Source organism: Lissotriton vulgaris, chromosome 5 (assembly GCF_964263255.1).
Source record: "Lissotriton vulgaris chromosome 5, aLisVul1.2, whole genome shotgun sequence".
Lineage (NCBI taxonomy): Eukaryota > Metazoa > Chordata > Amphibia > Caudata > Salamandridae > Lissotriton > Lissotriton vulgaris.
Window position 1 is genome coordinate 1,516,692,136 of NC_141693.1, and position 23,343 is coordinate 1,516,715,478.

At 45.1% G+C, this 23,343-nt stretch overlaps 1 protein-coding gene across 1 annotated transcript in view; it reads left to right on the forward strand.

The window, feature by feature from the left end:
* The window catches only part of LOC147712901 (glutathione S-transferase Mu 1-like), a 145,566-nt gene that overhangs the window by 103,397 nt on the left and 18,826 nt on the right, over positions 1-23,343 (forward strand). Inside the window, exons 5-7 of the mRNA XM_086923578.1 lie at positions 3,099-3,199; positions 3,416-3,511; positions 12,788-12,898. Coding sequence (XP_086779704.1) covers positions 3,099-3,199; positions 3,416-3,511; positions 12,788-12,898 — 308 coding nt within the window. The remainder of the gene's footprint in view (positions 1-3,098; positions 3,200-3,415; positions 3,512-12,787; positions 12,899-23,343) is intronic.

Consider the following 23,343-nt stretch of genomic DNA (forward strand, 5'->3'; position numbering starts at 1 on the left):
AACATCATTTGTTATCTCTTACATCTGTACAAATGTAATCTGGCCTATGCTTCCATTCGTATACATTTATCCGCAATGGCTGCTTATCTCCAGAACAGACAGCACCTATCACTTTTCAGGGTGCCTGCCATTAAGGCCTTTCTGGAAGGACTCAAACGTGTCATTCCTCCACGGACGCCACCAGCTCCAGAGTGGAACCTCAATATGGTCCTCACCAGGCTGATGGGTCCCCCTTTTGAACCACTGCATTCCTGCGAGATTCAATTCTTGACATGGAAAGTGGCTTTCCTTATAGCCATTACGTCGCTACGACGAGTTGGTGAACTCCAGGCACTAACTATCCAGGAGCCATTTATTCAAATTCATTCTAACAGGGTGGTGCTTCGCACTAACCCTAAATTCCGTCCTAAGGTAGTGTCTCAGTTCCATATAAACCAGACTATAGAACTACCAGTGTTCTTCCAAAATCCAGAGTCACTTGCGGAGAGAATGCTCCACACGCTTGACGTCAAAAGGGCCCTAATATACTACATTGATAGGACCAAAGATTTTAGGAAGACTAAACAACTGTTTGTTACCTTTGTGCCACAACACAAAGGTAACCCCATTTCCAAGGCTGGTATAGCCAGGTGGATCGTTAAATGTATTCAGATCTGCTATCAGAAAGCCAAGCGCACTCTCACCATTCCACCAAGGGCCCACTCCACCCGAAAGTTGGGGGCCTCCATGGCTTTCCTTGGAAATATTCCTTTGGAAGACATATGTAGAGCAGCCACATGGTCTACCACACACACCTTTACCAAGCATTACTGTGTAGACGTGCACTCCAAACAGCAGGCAGCTGTAGGGCAGGCTGTTCTAAAAACACTTTTCCAAACTGCTGCAGCTGGCACGGGCGGCCGCCGTTAATGGAGGGACTGCTATGAATTCTATGCACAGATATGATTTCAGCAGCCCACATGCCTCGAACTGAATATGCTACTTACCAGTGTGCATCTGTTCTTGGCATGTAGGGCTGCTGACATTCATATCGCCCGCCCTCCTCCCCGGCGCCTGTAGCGGCTGCAGAATTCACACATACTTCTAGCATGGTCATCATTCACTTAGTTTCACTCCATCTTGGCCACAATGGCTAAAAACAATCTGAGGATGGAGTCGATGCCCATGCGCACTGTAGTCCAGGGGAGGAGCCACCTATCTCGTGATACTTTGAAGACTCTTCCAGGACAACAATGTGCAATCATCCAGACCTAACACTAGGCGGCGATCTATGCACAGATATGAATGTCAGCAGCCCTACATGCCAAGAACAGATGCATACTGGTAAGTAGCATATTCGATACCCTTTCTGAGGCTGGAGTGGTTTCTGTTGATACAACAGCTCACCTTGAGTTGTCTGTACAAACGCCTCTTTCGACTCTGCACAGTACTGGCTGTTTTTAGCATTAGTTATGGGGAGGTAAACAAGCTTTTTTTTTTTAATCTGGCAAAAAAGTATGTGTGAGGAGGTTGTGTTAAATGAGAGACCAGAACCCAGTTGTACAAGAAACTCATGAATCATTGAGGCAGGGAACTGAGTTGAAAGGTCCGATCACATGCTGTCTGGGTGAAGGTGTAAGAGGCAGCTCTCTAGGTACACTCTGTTCAAATCACTTACCCAGAGTTGGATGCAGATCCCGCTAAATTTATCCTTGCCGTGAATGTTCGCCTCACTAGTATACTGGACAGAAACTACATTGGGTTCCAGTCGGGTGCAGTGTCACCAGGGCCCAGAGTAAGCATGAGCGGATTTTGCGGATTGGCAATCCGCGAATTTGCGGATTTGCAAACTCGCAATCCGCAAAATCCGCGAATTCCCGCGAATTTGCGGATTTTTTTTTTTTTTTGTGTTCGCCCGTGTTTCTGCCAGTTCGCGAGGGTTTTTACAATTTCGCAATTTGCGAACTTACCTGTCGGGTCGCAAGTTTTGCGAACTTGTTGTTTCTACGTGTCCAACCTGTTTGGGACACTCTTCTTCATCACTGCCACTCTCTGTCACCACTGCCACTCTCTGACTACTCATGCCACCCTCTGGCCCACCCATGCCACCCTCTGTTTCATCACCACACCCTCTGGTTGTCCAGTGTACATTATTTTTGGCAAAGCAAAGCACACCTTCCCTGCCTCAAGTGACCTGAATTAATTTGGGGCTGATTAATGTGTCACAGAATATTTTTTTAGCTGGCACCTGCTTCCTTAGTGCGCCCTGATTAGTGATCTTTTGCACTTGCTAAGTGCTTTCATTGTTGCAAAATTAGTTACAACACCTGCCCTGCCCCAACTGACAATAATGAATTAGGGGCTGATTAATGGATTTTAACTTCCAGCCTGGCTCCTGCTTGTCTCCCTTAGCTGTAATTCAGGACCTTTGTGGCATATGTGTAACTATTCTGAGGTTCAGAGCAGGGTCACATAATAGTTGCAACTGGCAACTGAACTCTGGAGGGGCCCCTCAGGAAGCACTACAGGAAATGGCTACTAATGATGAGCCTGAACTTTTGAACCTGGTAAGTAGTTACTTTCAGTTTTGCTAAAATCGTATTTCTGCAATTTCGCACTTATTCGCGGGGCGCGAACTCACGCGAACAGTGCGAGCAGTGCGAGCAAAATCCGCTGCTCGCGGATTTGCGGATTTTTCAGGAAATTCGCAAATCTCGCGGATTGCGGATTTCCCGAAAATCCGCAAAATCCGCGAGCGGAACGGATTTTCCGCCCATGCCTAGCCCAGAGGCCTGAAGGGTCCACTGAACCAAGATTTTTGCAGTATTTTTATCATTAAAATTACAGCCTGAGGGTCCATGTTCTTCCTTGCACTAGGGGCCATGACATGCTAACTACGCTACTGGTTCAGGTTGACCTATGAAAGCTGCACTGTCTGGGGCTCCTGAGCCAAAGAGGTCCTCCAAGCTGAATTTTATGCATCCTTTGGCCACAGGCTAGCAGCTTCGCACTTTATATTAGTTTTGCTGTAACTGTTGAAAAATGGCTGGCGAAATCAGTGTACAGCGTTCTGTGAAGCGTGTCACTTCACAACATTTTGTTTGTGTATTTTGTTTTAGGTGGTGAAAGTGAGGCCGAAATTATCAGAGTGGATGTTCTATTGAGCCAAGTCATGGACTTCCGCATGGGACTGGTCACTATTGTGTATAATCCAAACTTTGTAAGTTTTATTTTTTGCATTGACATTACTTGTGTCTTGTGCATACGGGAGTGGGAAGGAGGGTTTACCTAATGGTGTACTGGTGGTGGACTAACTGTGTGTGGTGATTCATGTAATGCTAGTCTCTTCCTTGGAAAGGCATGTGCTAATACAATGTCTGTTTGCAGTGCCTCTTGCCCAATGTAACTTTTCTGACCACCATGCTTTTTTATGCAGGAGAGTCTAAAAGGCCCATATCTGGAGAAACTCCCTGAGAAACTAAAGCAGTTTTCCCAGTTCCTTGGAGAATGGAGGTGGTTTGCGGGAAAAAAGGTATTTTCTGATTGTTGGTGCGTCAGCTTGTGAGGGGGGGGGGGAGGGGGTGGAGTACTCCCTAGCCTCTGGTTGAACCCGGAACCTTTGTGGAGTGTAAGATCAATCTACCTGCAGCCGTCTGCAGCATGCAGAATACAGGGGGCTACATAGGAAACTAGGCCACCAAATAGGGGGTGCCAGTCGTACAAACTGTCTTGTTAGAGGCATGTGTTCTGTAGATATGCTTTGCATTCTCCTGCCATCTAGTGTAGGGTCTGGATGTTTGCAAGTTGTTGTTCTTCAAAGAAGTCTTTCCGGTCACGAGGTAAGATGACTCCTGCTTTCGGTAATAATGCGCATGGGCATCGACTCCATTGTTTGTTTTTTCCCCCCATCGTGTTTGGAAGTGTATTGCTGGGCTCAAGTTCGAAACCGTTCTTTGGGTTTCCTTCGGTGCACAATTCACTTTACCCTTGACGGTATTGTTCTCATATATGTTCTCCCGTTATCAAATCTTTCGGGAAACACTATCTTCGTTCGGTGACATCGGGGCCAGCCCTAGGGCCTAGCCGCGTCGGTACACCCTTCCGCCGATGGAACAAACTCTGTTCCAATTCTGTCCTCTGTGCCACGCCAGGTACCCACATACCGACCTACATCAAGTCTGTAACTTGTGCCTATCACCAGAGCACAAGGAGGAAGACTGCAACGCCTGCAGGGCGTTTCATTTAGAAGAAAACTCAACGTGATAGTCTGGCTCGATGATGTGAAATGCAACACCAAAGCATTCAACACACTACGGATATCTTCGGTGAAGATTCTGAGCGTGAAGATGTTGAAGCATCGGCAGCAGAAGAGCCCGTTTCTATTTCAGTCTTATTCTGAACTTGAGCTCGACTTGCAGTATGAAGACCAGCCTCGGAGAAAGGGTGCCATCCGTACCGAAGACTCCCCCCGCCCCCCTCAAAAACCTTTTCCAAGAAGCATAAGGCTACAGCACCATCTCTGCCTTCGGGCCAATGTCAGCACTAAGACCATGTTTCTGACATCCCTGCCTCGGCAAAAAAAACAAATCATCAAGCCTTCATGCTAGGGATCGAGTCGGCTGAAGTCCTCTTCTGATCTGAAACACTCTGCTTCCAAGGACAAATCTGGTTCGGAGTCAAAACACTCCGCTTCCAAAAGCAACTTTATCTTGCGCCAAAATCAAAAGTCAGCCTCTCTGAGTCTCCCAAACCACTTTTAGACCTTTTGAAAGCTAAATTGGATCTGAAATAAAAGAATATTTATATTAATCCTGATCCAGACATATTTCTGCTAAAACGCCAGCAAAGCGCAAACTTCCTTCAGAGGACCCTTCATATAAAATCCCTCTGAAGAAGAAAAGACATTGCTACCAGCCCTGCATATCCTGCCCCGCAATTCCCTCCACAATCTTCTCCATATTTACCACTAGATCCTTTACACAACACCTCAGGGATCTCAACATATGCAGCCAGAAGGAAATGATATTGATGATGAAGAAGACACTCATCTGCCTGTAGACCCATGGAATGATAACACCATTGACCCTCCATTAGATACTGACCTAGACCCTGCAAAGCCATCATCACCGGACAATAATGTGGCTTATCAGGAACTTCTTGCTAGAGCAGCAGAGTATCATGGGGTGGCCTTACGTAAAGAGTCCTTAGAGGGAGACTTTTTATTTGAAACTCTTTGATCCTCACACAGGTCAAGTCAAACACTCCCTATGCTAAAAGGCATGATGAGGCAATCCGATGACCTCTTCAAAGACCCTGTGCAAGCTCGTATTTTAACTCTCAGACTCCATTTTAAAAACAAAAATAAATAAATCTATTAACCTTGGCTATCTGATCCTGTGTTCATCAATGGACCATTGCCTCTCGATTCCCTAGTAGTGTCCAATGCTCGCCAGAGGGCTAATTCTCAAACATCTGGTGATGCACCTCCCCCAGACAAGGAATCTAAGCTTATAGATACCTAGGTGAAATGAGTGGCTGGTCAAGCCGCTAACCACTGGTGCATCGCAAACACACATGGCCTACTAGCTAGGTACGAAAGAGCACACTGGGATGAGATGGAGCAACTGCCCCAATATATCCCAGACAAACACAAAAGCAAAGCACAAGAGTTAGTTCGGGAGGGCACACTGACACTGAGGCTAGGGAGATAAATACCAACATTCTCCTCAGAAGGCATGCATGGCTTAGGATTTGAGTGTTTAAACCTGAGGTTCAACAATCCATTGTAACACCCCTTTTGATAAACACCTATTTGGTCCTGAAGTCCACCAGGCTTTTGAAAAAATGAAAAAGAACACCGAAGTCGTGAAGTCCATGGGAGCGCTCCAGTCTATCAAATAGAGGCTTCCTTTGCCGCTCCTTTTACAGAGGAGGGTCTAAAACCACATCCTCAGATCCGAATGCTTCCTATTATAAAAGCAACACCTAATCCTCTCCGTCTAGAGGTATTTTGTAGAGGAAGAAACCATTCTAAAGGGAGGGGTAGAGGTGCCAAAGTGCATAACTCCCCTTCTCCCAGCAAACCGGGACTTGCCCACATTCCTCCTGATTATTTAACACTTGTTGGGGGAAGACTTCAACGGTTTCTCCCCGTTTGGCAATCCATAACATCTGACAAATAGGTGCTCTATCTTATCCGACATGGTTAATGCCTGAAGCCTACTACCTAGTCTCCAAATATTCCACCTCGCACTCAAACTGTCGTCAGACCACTTACAGTTACTAAAACAAGAGGTGCAATCTCCTAATTCCTAAAAAGGACGGCTCCTTAAGACCAATTTTGTAGCTCCGTGTTAAACCTGTACATATTGTCAGAACACTTCCATAAGGTAAAGCTCCAACAGGTGCTTCTACTTCTACAACAAGGCGATTTTATGTCCACACTAGACTTAAGACGCATACTTTCATATTCCGGTCCATCCAGCTCAGCGCAAATATCTCAGATTTCTGATAGCAGGCAAACCCTATCAGTTCAAAGTACTCCCATTTGGAGTAAATATGCTCGCAGAGTGTTTACCAAATGTCTAGCAGTAGTGGCAGCTCATCTTAGAAGATGACAAGTAGACGACTGGCTCATCACAGCTGGCACACACCAGAAGTGTCTAAAACACACTCAGTCTCCCTAAACCTACTCCACCAATTAGGCTTCATGGTCATAGCTGCTAAGGTTTCAGATTGCTTTGTGGGACATTTTTATAATTTCAGTGTAATTATGAGTGACATTTGAACCACTATGAGTGACCCTTTTTGCGCAAGCAAAATCAAGCAGTAAAGACAAGGGAAACTTATATAATGATTAGAACTGCACCCATTTGAGCAACAAGAATCAAAGAAAATCTTAAAACTGCTGCAAATGACAGAAATGAAAGGGCACTAACATAGTGCCCTTATAAACTGATCGTAGTTTGGGGAATATTGAATGCATAGTTAGTACAGTATAGTCTTTCAACAGGGATATTTAGCCCCTACTTTGTGCGAAATCACTGTGGTAGCGTTTATTTTATAATACTATGTCTCTAGATAAGTCACAACACTACACAGGTGCACCTATGTGGGGAGAAAAATAATAATGCATCTGCCGATGTCCTTGAAGTGTCTCTGTGAGTCTATACCAGTCACACTCACTGGCTCAGCCGGGTGCACACACACTCAGTGCTGTACAGTAGCAAAGTCAGTCTGTTCCCAGTCACGAAACTGGTGAAGAGCCCCCTAAGAGCTCTCAATGTAGAACTGGTCACGGTGGCACTTCTAAGCTAATCTGAGAGGCGTGCCTGCCCTAAACACCACCTGCTCAGCCTCTCCCGGACTCAGAGCCGAGTTCTTGTGTTGTCAGAGTCGACGGCTACAATTACAGCGGGTCGGGCACAGGCTAAGGGAGGGAATAACCATCAGAAAGCACTAGTACCTAGGTCTACTACACTAACCTCAATCGCACAGCTCATTACTGCAACAGCAATCTATACACAGCAGCATCTGAGAAGTGTTTAAAAAGATAGAATTGATCATTCCAGTTAATAGATTACCTGCTCTCTCAGGCACTTACTAATTCCTCATCATTATGATCGTCACTCGGCGGCGGCAGCCCGGTGGGATGGGTCCCGGTCACATCAGCTATTACTACCGCCAGGGACTGTTCCAGTCAATCATGCTGCAGTCGGCGAGTACAGCAGCTTGCTGCACCCACTCTCACAGCAACTGACCCCTTGGCGCCGTCTCTGTAACACTGACGGATGGCTCTGGCCCGGTCTGTGGCCAAAAGGTGCGGGTGGGATCCATTCCAGATAGGATCCAAGAGCCATCTTTACCGCAGAAGGTAAGTGTTGTCAGCAGCTTCGAGGCTGGCTTTGCCCTGCACTAACAGTAGCTCTTGGTTGCCCTTTATTGACAATGGGGGAAATCAGCCGTAACCGGTGTTAGTGTCGGAAATCGTTCTCCACATCCCCACCACTCCGCTGCTGTGAGAGCGGCGAGGAGCAGGAGCTGCGCATTTGCATTTTAACTTAAAGAAGTGCGGGTGGCAGCAGGAGGATGGACATGCCTCACGTAGCCCATTGACTCTACTTCATCATTGGGCACTGACTGCTGTGCCGTCACTTTACATTTGGATCGATGTGTGGCTGCCCGGAAGTGTGTTTAACTTGAATACTAAAATTACATTGTAGCAATACTAACTTGCAAAGCTGCGAGCAGCAGATCTAGCCAGCCTCCTTAACCTCTCCCTGCTCCTTGGAGCAGTGCGCACCATGATGACAGGTACTGCAGCTCAGTCCCTCATGTGCTTTATCGTAAGTCTAAGGAATATCCCTGGACTGACTTGTGGACAACAGTTTATATGGTACTAACACTTAGATCACATCTCATCCATGCGTGAACTCATTGGAAACCGGCCAAAAACTAAAATGTAACGTTTTTATTAAAATAGAGTGTGATCATTCTTTTAAAATTTCAGAAAAAACAGTATTCTGAAAGCATACAATGTAAAGACATCTCGTACATTTAAATAACATACATTAAAAACCTTATAAGTACAATACATAGAAAGCACCCTAATCTAATAGGTACATTTCACAACAAAATACATTACCATTAATAAAAAACGAAAAAAAAAACCCTGTATCCAGATAGCTCGAATGATGTTTCTACAGATTGATTGGATCCAATAGCCTTTAAACAATTAATGTGTGGACACCAGATTTCCTGAATCGACATGTAACTGGTACCCTCTAGGCTTTACATGGATTCTCTATTACACAGTACGTCAACGCGTTTCGGTGTTTATGCCGTGGATGTGGTCACACCTTCCTCAGGACAGATTTAAGCGGGGTCATCAATTTCCTGTCGCTGGTATCCTTCTGTATATTAGAAAGATATCCATCAGTACATGATCATATCTCTATATAACAAACAACGCATGACAATTCATAGCATCATTTGATTTGATTCCTGATTTCTTGACTAGAACCTCTAATTCGAGCATCATTACACAAGCATTTAGTAGACGGTCGCTTGATATAACCCTGAGTTTATCTTTTGTGTAGCCACAGGCAACATACATTCAAAAACGATAAACAAAATCGATAATTGTAGATTTACACCTCTGTGTTAATTCATCATGGAATACATTGTGGGTTTAATACCCCTTCATCGTTACCAGGGCCCTCTGTTGCATTCTAGTTATTGGCCATGTAGGAACTAACATCAATCATACTTCTACAGGATTCTATTCCTTTTTAACTGGCAACTATAATTGTTACCTTGACCTCATGTGCTTTATAGCAGCACTCCATGTGGTAGCTGAGGAGGCGCTATAATGCGTGACAATGCTTTTCAGTGCTGTGATGCGGATCACCACACTGAAATGCATTAGTCTAATGCATGATACTTGCCAGGACTGCATGGTCAACACGCAAAAGTCTCATGGACAGCCTTTACAAATACAATCTTATATGGGAGCGACTCGACACTCGCACGGCTCTAGCCTCTCCCAGTGCAGGCAGACTTTGCAATATTCAAACTGTTATTACAGTTTCAAGCCATTCAAAACCATACCAGCCAGACGTTTTATGTAACCCTTAGGAATGATGGCGCCATGCATTACAATAGTGCCTCACGCAACCCTACACATGGGTCCACTACAGGAATGCTTAGCACGTCAGTCACAGGGTCAATTAACAGATCTAGGGTTGGTAGACAGCCACACCCATCACTCTCTGCAGTGGTGGAATCCACAAAATGTATCAAAAGGGAGTCCCTTCATCACCCTGTTCCACAGATCGTGCTACCAGCAAACTCCTCTCTCACAAGTTCGGGTGCTCATCTCCACAATTACACAATTCAGGGTCTCTGGGACAACAAGCACAAACCTCACCACATCAACTATCTAGAGCATCTAGTAGTATTTCCAGCACTGAAAGCATTTCAGTCTCCTCTCATAGGCAAAGATGTCCTAGTCTGCGCTGACATGACAGCTATGTACAAAAACAAGGGGGGCGGGGGGGGGGGGGGGGGGTTATTCGCACACTGTCCAGCTGGCACGCCTCTCTCAGACCATCTGGAGCTGGGCATTCATCACAGAATTCATCTTCTGGAAGAACATCTTCTAGGAGTCAACAATCAAATTGCTGACCTCAGCAGGAGGAGGCAGCAAATACATGAGTGGGAACTTAGCCTCCAGGTTCCCACACCCTCGCTCCAAAGGCAATGTCCTATGGATCAATTGGCCACAGATATTTGCCTACGATTTTCCGCCTCTCACACTCCTTCCATTTCTGGTCTGAAAATCTTAGGCTTAGTGGCTCACGCTGAATTTGGTAGCTCCCACATGGGCCTGTCAACCATGGTACACCACACTTTTGGAACTCTCAGTTCTCGCATCAAAAGCGGTACCTCAATTCCATCCTTCTCACTCAGAACCGTGGAGTAATCAGACCCCCAAACCCCAAGGAGCTCCACTTAGCGATTTGGCTCCTGATGGCATAGTGTTTGGATACCTACATTTGCCACCAAACTGTATGACTATTCTAAACAAAGCAAGAAGCACACTACCAGAGCTTATTATGCAGCAAAATAGAGACGATTTGTTCTCCAGTGTAATAACAAAAGTAATCCTCTAGATGCTTCTGCTCACAGCAGTGTTACCTTCTGCACCTACAGCAAAATAATCTAGCTTACACATCTATTTGATTGCACCTTGCAGAAGAAGCTTCAAATTTGCAAAGCAGACCACATTTATCTTTGTTCAAAGTCCCTGTGATTAAAGCCTTTATGAAAGGCTTAAAAAGAGTAATACCACCCAAAATACCTTCGGCACCGGTATGGAACTCAACATTGTACTTACAAGACTCATGGGTCGACCCCTTGAACCATTACACAATTGTCCTTAACAGTTCCTTTCATGAAAGGTTGCCTTTCTTGTTTCAATCCCTTCATTAAGGAGAGTTGGTGAGCTAGAGGTATTAACCTCAGAAGAACCCTTCTTTCAGCTTCATAAAGATAGGGTAGTTCTTTGCACCAACCCAAAATTCATCCCTAAAGTAGTTTCTGTTTTTCACCTTAACCAATCAGTTGTTACCTGTGTTCTTCCCTCAACCTGATTCTTTAACAGAACGAGCTCCTCATACACTTAGGGCCGCATTAGGCTGCCGGGCGGATCGCCACCGCCATGCGGGCAGTGGCGATCCGCCCGACATTCTTCCCTGCCCGCCACCCATTTCCCCCCGCCATATTACTATGACGGGGGTGACCGCGGTGGACGGGAAGACCGTCCGCCGCTTTTCCGCCAGGTCAATGAGTTGACTGGGCGGAAAAGGGTTTCATATGGTGGCGGTGTCTGTTAGACACCGCCATCCATATTAGGGGAAATGCATGCAGGAATGTCTTGTGGGGGCCCATTGCGGGCCCCCAGGGACTCCGGGTGGGTGGGGGGTGCACATGTGGGGGACCTATGGTACCCCCTGCACTTCACTGTACAATGTGTCAGGCACCGCATGGTGCCTGTCCTGTTGTGCGCAAAGTGCATTTTTAGCACCCCCCGCCGCAATGTTAAAAATGCGGGATGCGCCCGCCAGTGTGGCGGGCGCATCCTAATGGACCCCACGGGACCGTCGCCCTTATGGTGGGCGGTCCCGTTTTACGTCGGGATGTCCGTCCGCCATCCAAATGGGGCACTTAATGTCAGAAGAGCGTTATTGTGTTATATCGAAAGGACAAGATTTTCGTAAAACAAAGCAACTGTTTGTTGCATTTGCCCCACCTCACAAGAGCAATACTATCTCCAAATCTGGCATTTCAAGATGGATTGTTAAATGCATTCAAACTTGCTATGCAAAAGCTAAACTAACTTTATCTCTACACCCGTAGAGCGCATTCCACTCTCAAAATAGGGGCATCATGGCCTTTTTAGGTAATATTCCTATAGCTGACATCCATAAGGCAGCAACATGGTCTAACACCACACACATTTACTAAACACTATTGTGTGGATGTATTAGCACACCAACAAGCAAGTATAGGGCAAGCAGTGCTAAAGGCTTTTTCTGACAACTACTGGTTAGCCACCGCTTTGAGGGAATACTGCTATATAGTCTGTGCTAATCATGTGCATCTACAGCACACATTATGTTACTTTCCCAGTAAGCATCTGTTCTTGGCATGCAGAGCTGTAGATGCACATGCGCCCTGTAGATGCACATGCGCCCTTCCACTTCCTCGGACACCTGTAGTTGTTGCGGTTCTCATTTACTTTCTATACGCATGAACATCTCTTTACTACACTCTCTCACTCCATTCTCACCCTCTTGTGGGAAAACAATCTAATAATGGAGTCCATACCGATGCACATTATCACCAAAAGGAGTAGTCACCCTACCTTTTGACTGGAAAGACTTCTTCGAAGAAAACAACTTGCAATCATCCGGACCAAAGACTAGATGGCCGTAGTATGCAAAGCATGTGAATCTACAGCTCTACACTCCAAGAACAGCTCCTTACTGGGTAAATAACATAATACTTGTGTGGAAAGAACTAGGGTTTTTGGTTTTGTTTGATAGGAGGGAATGTGTGAGAAAGGTTACTGAACTGGTAAGCAAAGGCTGATACATTTTAAAGACTATTAGAACTGCGGTCTCTTGTGTGTTATTGGTTTCTACAATGGTTTGTGGCTTGCAGGAGCTGACCTTCCAACTGTTGTCAATGGTTCTTCCCTCCGGAAACCCACTACAGTACTTAAACTTAAGTCTTCTCTTCTCAGATCACCATTGCTGATTTCTTAATGTATGATGTTCTCGATCAGCATCGGATGTTGGAGCCCACTTGTCTTGATTCCTTCCCCAACCTGAAGACCTTCATGCAGCAGTTTGAGGTAACTTGTAGTCGCTTATTTGTGTAGGGATTCTTGTCTGAGTGCTCTTTAGTGGCTTGACTCCTTCCAGGCTGGTTGTTCCTGAAGGGCCTGGATACAGGTTTGGGTTACAGGGTTGTGTTTGTGGACGACTTTAGTGCACGCACACCAATGAAGTTTTCAGGGTGCTGAACTGATCCAGGTGGGGTGATTGCTTATTAGCAAAAACAGAAATCTAAGGACCTGATGTAGAGTTTGGCAGGTGGGATACTTTGTTGCAAACTTGACAGTTAGCCCATGTGTTGTATTAGAAGGGCATTCTGTTCTCAGGCACTTTTAATGCAGCCAGTGGGACATTGTTAAATGTATGAAGAACTAGCCCATCCACCAAACTCTTAATCCGGTCCGAAGTGATTATTGCAATGCGGAGCGCTCCAGTCAAAGCATTCCACAGGCGTGGGGTTCCTAGTGCTGTTGTGTAGTTCCTAGGACACTCCCTGGACCTGCACGTTTTGGATGACATAAACTGAGGGCTTGGTGTGTAGACAGACTCTGGACACCCTCACAGGATGAGTCAGCGGTTAGACCAGCTAGCTCTGCAGTGCCACTACCACCCCATTGTATCTTACAGTGGTGTGGGTAGTTTCTTGCAGCCACCGAACATGACAACCCTGATTCCTCCAGTATCGTGGAAACAATATGGTATCTTTCGCTGATTCGCATTTATTGGTTCAGCGTCAGTCTAGTCTGAAAAATATTAGCTGTAATAATCAAGACAGGAGCAGACAAATGTGATTGCTAGTACCAATATTGTAAATGTTATGTTATGTTATGTTATGTTAGTAGTTTTTATAAGGCGCGCAGCTGCCCCAGCCAAAGCAGATACATTTCTATCATATTGCAAATAACATGGATAAAATCAGATTATATAAAACAATAGCATGTGGCATACTCCTACGATGCGTTGCCTACCTGCCTAGATGTGTAGGTGAAGCAGGTGTATGTAAGTGCTAGGGTGATCCTAATAGATCCTAGTGTAGCCAAGAATTCCCCGCGGAAGTGCTAACCCTTCACCTGATGGGTCTAAATGAAGGCCCCCGTACTCTGCATTGAGGATGGCACCCCGCAAAGGATGTCCGGTCTCTGCTTGTCCGGAGGAACAGCCTGCAGAGTCTCATTCCAGCCTGGAAGGAATTCTCCTCTGCCAGTCTATGGGGGAGTGAGGGTCTTTTATACTAAAGTGACCACCCAGAATTTTTCGACAATTGTTTTGAAAATATTCACTAATCCCTCGTTGCTCCTTTTCTAAACAATATGCTCATGCACAGCTGGCTGTTGGAATGGATGGAAAAAATTATGACCCTTGTACAGAGTAAATCTGCTGTGCCGGAAGACATATTCATGGATGTCCGGTACAGGGATTAAGGATAGGCTGCCAAGATCCCGTTGTCGAAGACAGAAGGAAATTACTAGGTAAAAGGTCACCTAAATAGAATTGTAAGGTCGTGTGGATGGGACAAATTGGATGCAGAGTGTATGTACACGGTTGGACTATCCTAAAGGACATGACACCACTCCTCAAAGAATGTCTGACATAATATCGAAACACAAAATATCGATATACAAAAATATCGGAGCAATAATATCGATGTCAACAATATCGACATCCTATCCAAAAAGGTAAGTACAAAAATATCGGGAGAAAAATATGTCAAAAATATAGTTTTAAAAAAAAATCGTTTTTTTAAACTAAAAAAATATGTAAAAATTTTTTTAAATACTTAAATATAATAATCATAGTACAAAATATTTCATATTTAAAATGTTTACGTAATATACATAATTTAAAAAAAATTAAACATATACATATAATATATATACTTAATAGTCAGTTTTCATATTTATTGTAATTACTTATAAATAATAAATTTATTTATAAATTACAAATTCATTTATACACATAAAATAATAACAAATAAAAATTAAATAATTGTGCAAAAAAATGTAAAACAATACATTTATTTTTAATATTTTTCAAATTGATTATATACTACATTAACTAAAGCACTACAAAAAATATTAAGTAAAAGAGGTAATAAAATACTATTCCAACTCCCAAAAAAAAAACAGTAAGGAAAATGTTGGATAGAGTAGGGGTAAAAATTACTATTCCCTCTCCAGAGAGTGCAACAGTAGGGAAAGTGTTGGATAGCGTAGGGGTAAAAATTACTATTCCCACACCAGCGAGTGCAACTATAGAGAAAGTATTGGATAGCGTAGGGGTAAAAATTACTATTCCAACTCGAGAGTGCAACAGTAGGTAAAGTGTTGGATAGCGTAGAAGTTAAAAATAACATACTTATAAGTAAATTGATATTTTAAAATATTTAAAAAATATTTATTTAATTAATCTAAACTATTTACAAATACCAATACATAATTATTAAAAAAAACAATTACTAATTAATATCCCAAAAATGAATTATCAATACCCAACTATAATTGTAATAACTACTTAATTACATATCTATTACTTTACATACTATTCCCCTATTAATGCACAACAAACGACAATAATAAAATAACACTTAACATAATTATCAAATAATCAATTAATTAAAATTAATTACCAATTAATTAAAATTAATTTCCAATTAATAATTAACAATAATATAGTCAGCAAAAACAATTAATGAAAATAAATTATTACTTAATTACATTTAAATTACTTCCCACCCTATTCCCCTATAAACCCATAACCTGCTACGGAACATAATTATCAATCAATTAAAATAAATTACCCAATTAATAAAAATTACCAATGAATTACATTTAATTTATAATTCCTAAATAATTTAGTATAATTAAATTACTTCCCACCCTATTCCCCTATAATCACACAACCCGCTACAGAACATAATTATCAATTAATCAATTAAAATAAATTACCAATTAATAAAAATGAATTGACAATTAAAATTAATTTATAATTCCTAAAAAAATTCATAATTAATTTACTATAATCCAGTTACTTCCCACCGTATTCCCCTATAAAACCACAACCCGCTACGGTACTAAAATACAAAATGTACTTAAATTACATTTAAAAAAAATAATACATATTAAATACGTAATAAATTCTCGTTTGTAGCGGGGCTGCTCAAAAGGACCACATGCCCCAGGAGCCAGTGGGGCTGAGTGCCGAATTTCTGCCCCTCCCTCTATCTTACCGGGAGGATTTAACCAACCAGTCTCTCCCGCTGCGCGGGTGCGCCCCGGGCGAAGCCATCGCCAGGAAGAGGCAGGGCAGGGCAGGGCCTCTTTTCGCAGGCCCTCCGGAACATAAGAACCTACGGTACTGTTTGATCCCATCAGGCTTGGACCTGGTGGTTACTTATTGAGACGTTGGTCAGTTAACCTCGTGTCTTGTTACTGTTGTACATTGTAATTTTAGTTCGAAAGAGGGTTACTTTCCATCTAGCGAGAGTACATCCGACGAATGGGGAAAAGGAAGTTAATGGAGAGTGGGGGCATATAGTGAATAAGAAGGGGAAAAAGGCGAAGAAAACATCCCATGCAGCCAGTAACTGTGTACTAACCAGAATAGAAACTATAATTAACGAATGTGAGGAAGTTCTGGGAGTCAATAGCACTTAAAACCCTGTGGATGTTATTGTCCCCCTTGACGAGGTTCTAACTCTGATTCAGAGAACAGTTATTCCCTCTATTTTTAACAAAAAAAGCGCCCCAAAAACACTCAATCTGTGAAGCCCATAGCTCTTTTGATGTGACTTTAAAGGCAAATCCGTCAACGGAAACTCCCAATATGCCATCAAGTGTGACCACTAAAGGGACTAAACAAGATTACACGACTGATATACAATTACCCTGTTCAAACAGGTTTGCTGCTCTGGAGGGTAACAGTCCCTCCAAGCGAGCATATTGTTACAAGGTCTATCACTGAGACAGCTAGTTGTGGCTCTCCAAACATGGGTTTATTACAGAGAAGTGATTTTCTAGAGAGGGAATTAGCATCCTTGAGAGCAAAGGTTGAAGTGATTACACACAGGGTTGACCATCCCCCGCAACAATTACTCCACCCCCACTATCTGCCTCTAATGGTTTAGCAAATAGGGCACCATTAAGGAGCCCTCGGAGGGTCGGGGGCAGGCTACCCACAGACTTAGATAGAGGTGCCCGGGGCTCTTTAAATTTGACGAGAACCTATGCTGAGACTGTCACAGATCGGGGGTTAATGGCAAACCAAGGGGCCAACCCTCCACCAAAACATGCCACCCTTACCCAGCTCCCCCTGTCAAAGGACAGAGTAGACGAGACAGAACGAGTATGCATGGTAGTACGTCCTATGCAGGGCAGGTCCTCCCAACAGTATTCATGACCAAGGTCCCCAAATACAAACCCACCCAAGGCCATGAAAGCAGCGAATCTCTGCATAATAAAGTCATTCACTGGCTACGCTGCTGCTGCTGCGAGAGCGCTTGCGCGTTTTTGCAGTAAAACTGCTGTTTTAAAAACGTAAAATATTATTTTAGTTTGTTTTTGGTCATTTTGACCCTTTTTAAATTGCCCCTTACCTGCACCATAAATTGTGCCCCTTCACTGCCGTTTTGGCGGGTCTGGTCCTGGGGTGGGTGCCTGGTTTGTTTTTGGCGGACATCTTGGAGTGGGGTGAGTGGAGTGAGGCTTTTCCAGCTGACAGCGCTTGAATGTGCATGTGACGCCTGGGAACACCTATTTAAGGCTCCTCCCCTAGCGCAGCGGGATCGCGCAGCGGGCGTGTCCTCGCGTGGCCGGAGTCGTGCCAGAGTCCTGCCCGTCTGCGCCCGTCCGCGCTACGGACGCGCTGGACGTCGCGGGATTCCGGGTAACGGCTATTATTCCATCTTAGCGTCGCCATGCTGACATACTCGCGGGAGTGCCTGTTTGCCATCGGTCAGGTAAGCCGCTGTTGTACCCTTCCATCCGTACATCCATTGCGAGGCCCGTACCATTGCCCCTGTAATGGGTGGGCTCTTGACTCTCCGAGTCCTCTCCCAAGGACTACTTCTCCGGTGACCCGCCGTATTACAGACTTTCCTTCCTCCTTGCGGATCCTGAACCTGAATGTCAGGTCTGCGCTGAAACACTATCAGAACATCTTTGACCTCATTGAGGAGGAAGCTCCAGACATCTTTGCCATGACTGAAACATGGCTACAGGATGCGGATACCGCTATTACAAATCTATCCTGCCCACCCGGTTATTCTATGTACACCTTGAACAGGTTGTCTAGAGGTGGGGGTATAGCTTTAGTGGTAAGGTCCTCCTATTCCTGTGTCTGGAGTGCCCTAAACATCTCTGGGTGTGAAAGTGCCTTGTTTAAGGTCTCTGTCAGCCCTGAGTTTACGCTGTCCGGGATGGTCGTTTATCGCCCGCCCGGCAGCGATGTGGCGTTTAGAAATGCTTTTCCCGACATTGTTGGCCCTTTGGTCGCAGACTGTGCCAACTTTTCCATCATGGGCGATTTGAACCTGCATTTCGACACCCTCTCAGGCCTGACAGTGCGCTCCATCTCCTCTGACCTAGAGGCCTTTCAACTTCCCCAGATGGTCTCCCAGCCTACCCATTCGGGGGGCATATTCTGGATCCCCTGTTTACCAATCTGCCGGGGATTACAATCACCTCTATCTCGCCGGTGGAATGGACTGACCACTTTTTGGTGTCCATCCTATGCCCGGTCTTAGCCACCCCTTCCATCTCCTCGGCTAGACGGGTTCAGAAGAGGGCCTGGAAGAAGCTTAGGTTAGAAGACTTCCATCGTCTTCTATTAGAGGAGCCGCTGGGCCCGTTGACGGAGGTAGAAAAGGGGTATGACCTCTTCTGTTCCTGGATTACTAGGGCCTTGGACTCTCTGATACCTATTGTATCTACTAAAATCAACTCAAGAGAGTCGAGCCCCTGGTACGATAGTGCCCTTCGGGCCCTAAAGGGTGCCTGTAGACGGGCTGAGAGGGCCTGGAGGAAAACCTATGGAGCTGATCTAAAAGCTGCATACGCCAGGTCCGTCAAGCTCTACCATCGGGCTATCTGTCGAGCTCGAGCGGCTTTTTATGCCGCGGAATTCCGGAACAGTACTAATCCGTCGAAAGCCATCTTTAAGGCCGTAAAAGATCTTATGTCAAAGCGGACTACCTCTACGACCGTAAGCTCTCTTTCCCACTGTGAATCCCTTGCTTCCTATTTTCTGGGGAAAGTCCAAGCTATTTATCGGACATTCCCTAGCATAGGGTCCGGTCGGGAAAGTATCAATGGGACCCACCATCAGTCTACTCTGCTTGTCTTCCCCCCCCTTACCTTGGACGGGTTTGATAAACTTGCGTTGCAAGTCAAATCTGGATCTCCATCCGATCCAGTAAGGCCTGCTCTCTTTCGAGATCAGGCTTTTATGGGACGTGCAGTTGTATGTTCCCTCGTCAACCTTTCCTTGGAAACGGGAGTAGTCCCAGCTAAGTGGAAGCAAGCTGTGGTGTCCCCAATTATCAAAAAGCCCTCCCTGGACCCGGCCAAGCCTGAAAGCTATCGCCCCATTTCGTTGCTACCTTGGCCAGCCAAGATCACTGAGGCCCATGTCAACTTGGCCCTGTCTGAACATCTTGTACGGACCAACGCCCTCGACCCCACACAAAATGGATTCCGTGCCGGCCACAGCACGGAAACCGCGTTACTTGTGATGGTGGAACATCTCCGTGCAAGGTTGGATGCTGGTCAAACGGCGGCGCTTATATTGTTAGACCTTAGCGCCGCCTTTGACACGGTAGACCACAGCATCCTCCTGCATCGGCTTGAGGAGACCGGCATTGGCGGTCAGGTGTTGCAATGGTTCCACTCCTTTCTAGATAACCGCTCCTTCTGTGTTGCCATCCCTCCCTTCAAGTCCAATTTCCAACCGCTGGCCATGGGGGTTCCGCAAGGGTCCTCGCTGAGTCCCACGTTGTTCAATCTTTACGTGAGACCGCTGGCTGATGTCGCTAGGCAGTGGGGCCTAACTTTGGTCTCATATGCCGACGACACACAGCTGGCGGTTACTCTCAGCGGGGATGCGGAGACTGAGGCCCCCAGGTTTCAGTCTGGACTGAAGGCGGTGGCTAGCTGGTTGACAGGCAACTGCCTTCAGCTAAATGCCACAAAAACGGAGGTGATGGTTGTCGGTAAGGGAGTGGAGCTGTGGGGTGACCAATGGTGGCCCTCTGAGCTGGGACCCACTCCGACCCCGGTATCTGAGGTGAAAAACCTGGGGGTCTGGCTGGATGCGGGCCTCTCCTTTGTAGGGCATACTAAAAAAACTGCGGCCTGTTGTTTCGGTCTCCTAAGGGGCTTGAGACCTGTTCTCAAGTTCTTTGACGCCCCGACCAGGCAGCTGGTGATCCAGGCAACTATCATCTCCCGCCTGGATTATGCCAGCTCTCTTCTGGCTGGGGCTAACCAGGCCGAGCTAACCCGTCTGCAGCGGGTTCAGAATGCTGCGGCGAGGGCGATTGTCGGCCTGCCCAGATTCAGCTCGGTGGCAACTGTCCTTCGTACCCTACATTGGCTCCCTGTCAGGAAGCGCATCCTTTTTAAGGTCTTGTGTCTCGCTTTTAAGATTCTGAGAGGTATTGGCCCGGAAATCCTATCCAGCTGTCTTTCCTTTTATGTTCCCACCCGCACCCTCCGTTCCCAGGGTTTGGCCCTTGCGGTGGTCCCCAGATTTAGGCTTAGTCGCATGGGTGGCCGCTCGTTTAGTGTAAAGGCCGCGTCAGCATGGAACTCCCTTCCTGTTGAAATTCGTCTGATGGAGGACCTCTTGACTTTCCGGAGGGCTTTAAAAACTTTCCTGTTTTAGCTGCTTTCATGTTTTTAGTTTCCTGTTGTGTTATGTTCTACCTTGTCTCTGCGCCGGGACGCCCCTTGGCTGGGGTATCTGTGCGCATAATAAATCAATATAACATAACATAACATAACATAACATGTACGGGGCTGTAGGTCAGTTATCCGGGGGGGACATGACAAAAGTGAGGAGGATCCCTTTGGGTAACTCCCAGACTGACTGCATCGAGATACAATTATTTGATTCATCAATTGCAGAGAACCTATTGGCTCTAGAGGTCCGTACCTCCCCTCCTGAGCACTCTATTATTCAGATCAGACGCTTCCCTCTCTGGACATTGGGCAGGGAGGGAAGCGAGTCTGGACTGAATAAAGTCGATTGACTGGACGAGGCCTAGCCACCAAAAACCCCCACTGACTTATTGGGGGAGAAATGTGGTGCTACTGACTCCTCCCATAGTAGTCCTGAGATAGTAAGAGTTCTGGGAGGTAGAGCTAACGTTGATGGGGCGAGGTGCGATTGAACAAACACAGGGGTGATTCACTTCCTTTCCTGGAACATTGCGGGACTCCAGAAGGAATTGTCTCTTCCGGAGTGGAATGAGTTCATCAGCAAGTATAACATCTGCCTGTTTCCAGGAGATGTGGAGTATGGTCCCCTTGTACAAATCAGGGTATACCACTTTTTTCATCCCAGCTATAAGCTCCGGTAAGAGGTCTAATATTTACTTATAGGTAATTAAACAGTGGTTAGACAGTAATACATAAAATGGGACACAAGCCTGTGTCCTACTTAACCAATCGAGTACACAACAAGGGAGAAAAGAACAGGGGGCTCAGGCAAAGCTTTTGGTTTGTTACAGAGACAATACACAGTGTCAAGAGAACAAATCGCGAGGAACACCTTTACAGCGGAACAATCGAAAGTTTTGGGTGTATAAGGTGTTTTAAAGTGTCTACGGCGTTTCGATCCATTGGGGAAATATGCGGATCATCATCAGGACATTCAGTTTAAAAAATATATACTTATATCGGTTGCAAATGGGACAAATCCAGCTTAGTGCACCAAAACTGAAAGATGCTCCTCAACTACCTCTAGAGTTGCGTCTGGAAACAATGCAATATAGGCTTGATCCAAAACTGAAAAAACTCTATATAAATCTAGTGGACATATCACAGCAAAGCTAATGATACCATCCAAAAGAAAATTGTACACTGGATATAAAATCCCTCTTAACAAGAAGAAAAAGGACATGGCTACTAGACCTCTTCACCCCATTCCTCAACCCTCCCGATCATCAGTACCTATTATATCACCATCAGATCCAAAAGGCATCACATCACCGGGCTCTCCAGCTACAGATCTGAATACAGGGGATGGGATGACCCTCATGGAGAGCAACCACCAGATACACGGGATGGCTACAATAAAGATAGTCAATAAACTCGGGGGGAGGGTCTACAGGGATAGTTTAATGACCCCAGAATGCTACTATCCCTAGGAACAGTTACAACAACAAAGGGTAGCAAGGAGTCAAGACTAACTAAGTAAAACCCTAAATGGTGCCTCAGAAGAACAACAGACATGAACTACTACTGTGTAAAATGAACAACCATGGGACCACTAAACTCATTAGGAGAAAATTCCCATCAGTCACCATCCGATTCCGCCCTTCATCATCTGGGAACTGTCACCCTCAGAGACAAAGGTATGGGACTCACAGTGGACTGGTATGTTGTTAAAGAACCTAATCTCACCTGTAGAGTCCTAAGATGAGGGGAAAAAACTCAAAGAAAGTTGTATGGTGACTGGAAGCAGTGAGGTGCAGTGTGCAATAGTGAAATGTGGAATATAAAATTAGGTAGGGAAGTGAAAAAGAATTATTTATTAAAGAATCACTTCACTCCTAAAATAAAAACGTGAGTGCGTAGGTGGTCTAAACAAATAACCACTGATGGAACATTTCCCAGATGATGAAGGGCGGAATCGGATGGTGACTGATGGGAATTTTCTCCTAATGAGTTTAGTGGTCCCATGGTTGTTCATTTTACACACTAGTAGTTCATGTCTGTTGTTCTTCTGAGGCACCATTTAGGGTTTTACTTAGTTCGTCTTGACTCCGTGCTACAATAAATATACTCATACAGATCTATACCCAACTAAACCTTCCCCTCTTGATGACCACAACTTCTATCAGGAGTTAATTGCCATGGCAGCCACATACCATGGAGTTACTTTACACAAGGAATCTTTAGAAGAAGATTTCTGATTTGAAACATTCGTAACTACACATAGGACAATACAATCATTACCCAGGTTAAAAAGTATGATGAGTCATCCTGAGGACATTTTTAAAGATCCGGCGAGGGCACGTATAATAACATTTAAGGTGGATAAAAAATATAAACCCCCACCATCTGACCCAATTTTTATTAAGGGCCAGTTTCCCTTGGATTCCTTAGTTGTGTCTAATGCTCATAAAATAGCAAATTCACAAACTACAGGGGATGCACCATGTCTGGACAAAGAGTCCCAAGTTAATAGATTCCTCAGGTAAGAGTGGCTGCATCAGCTAATCATTGGTGTATAGCCAATACAC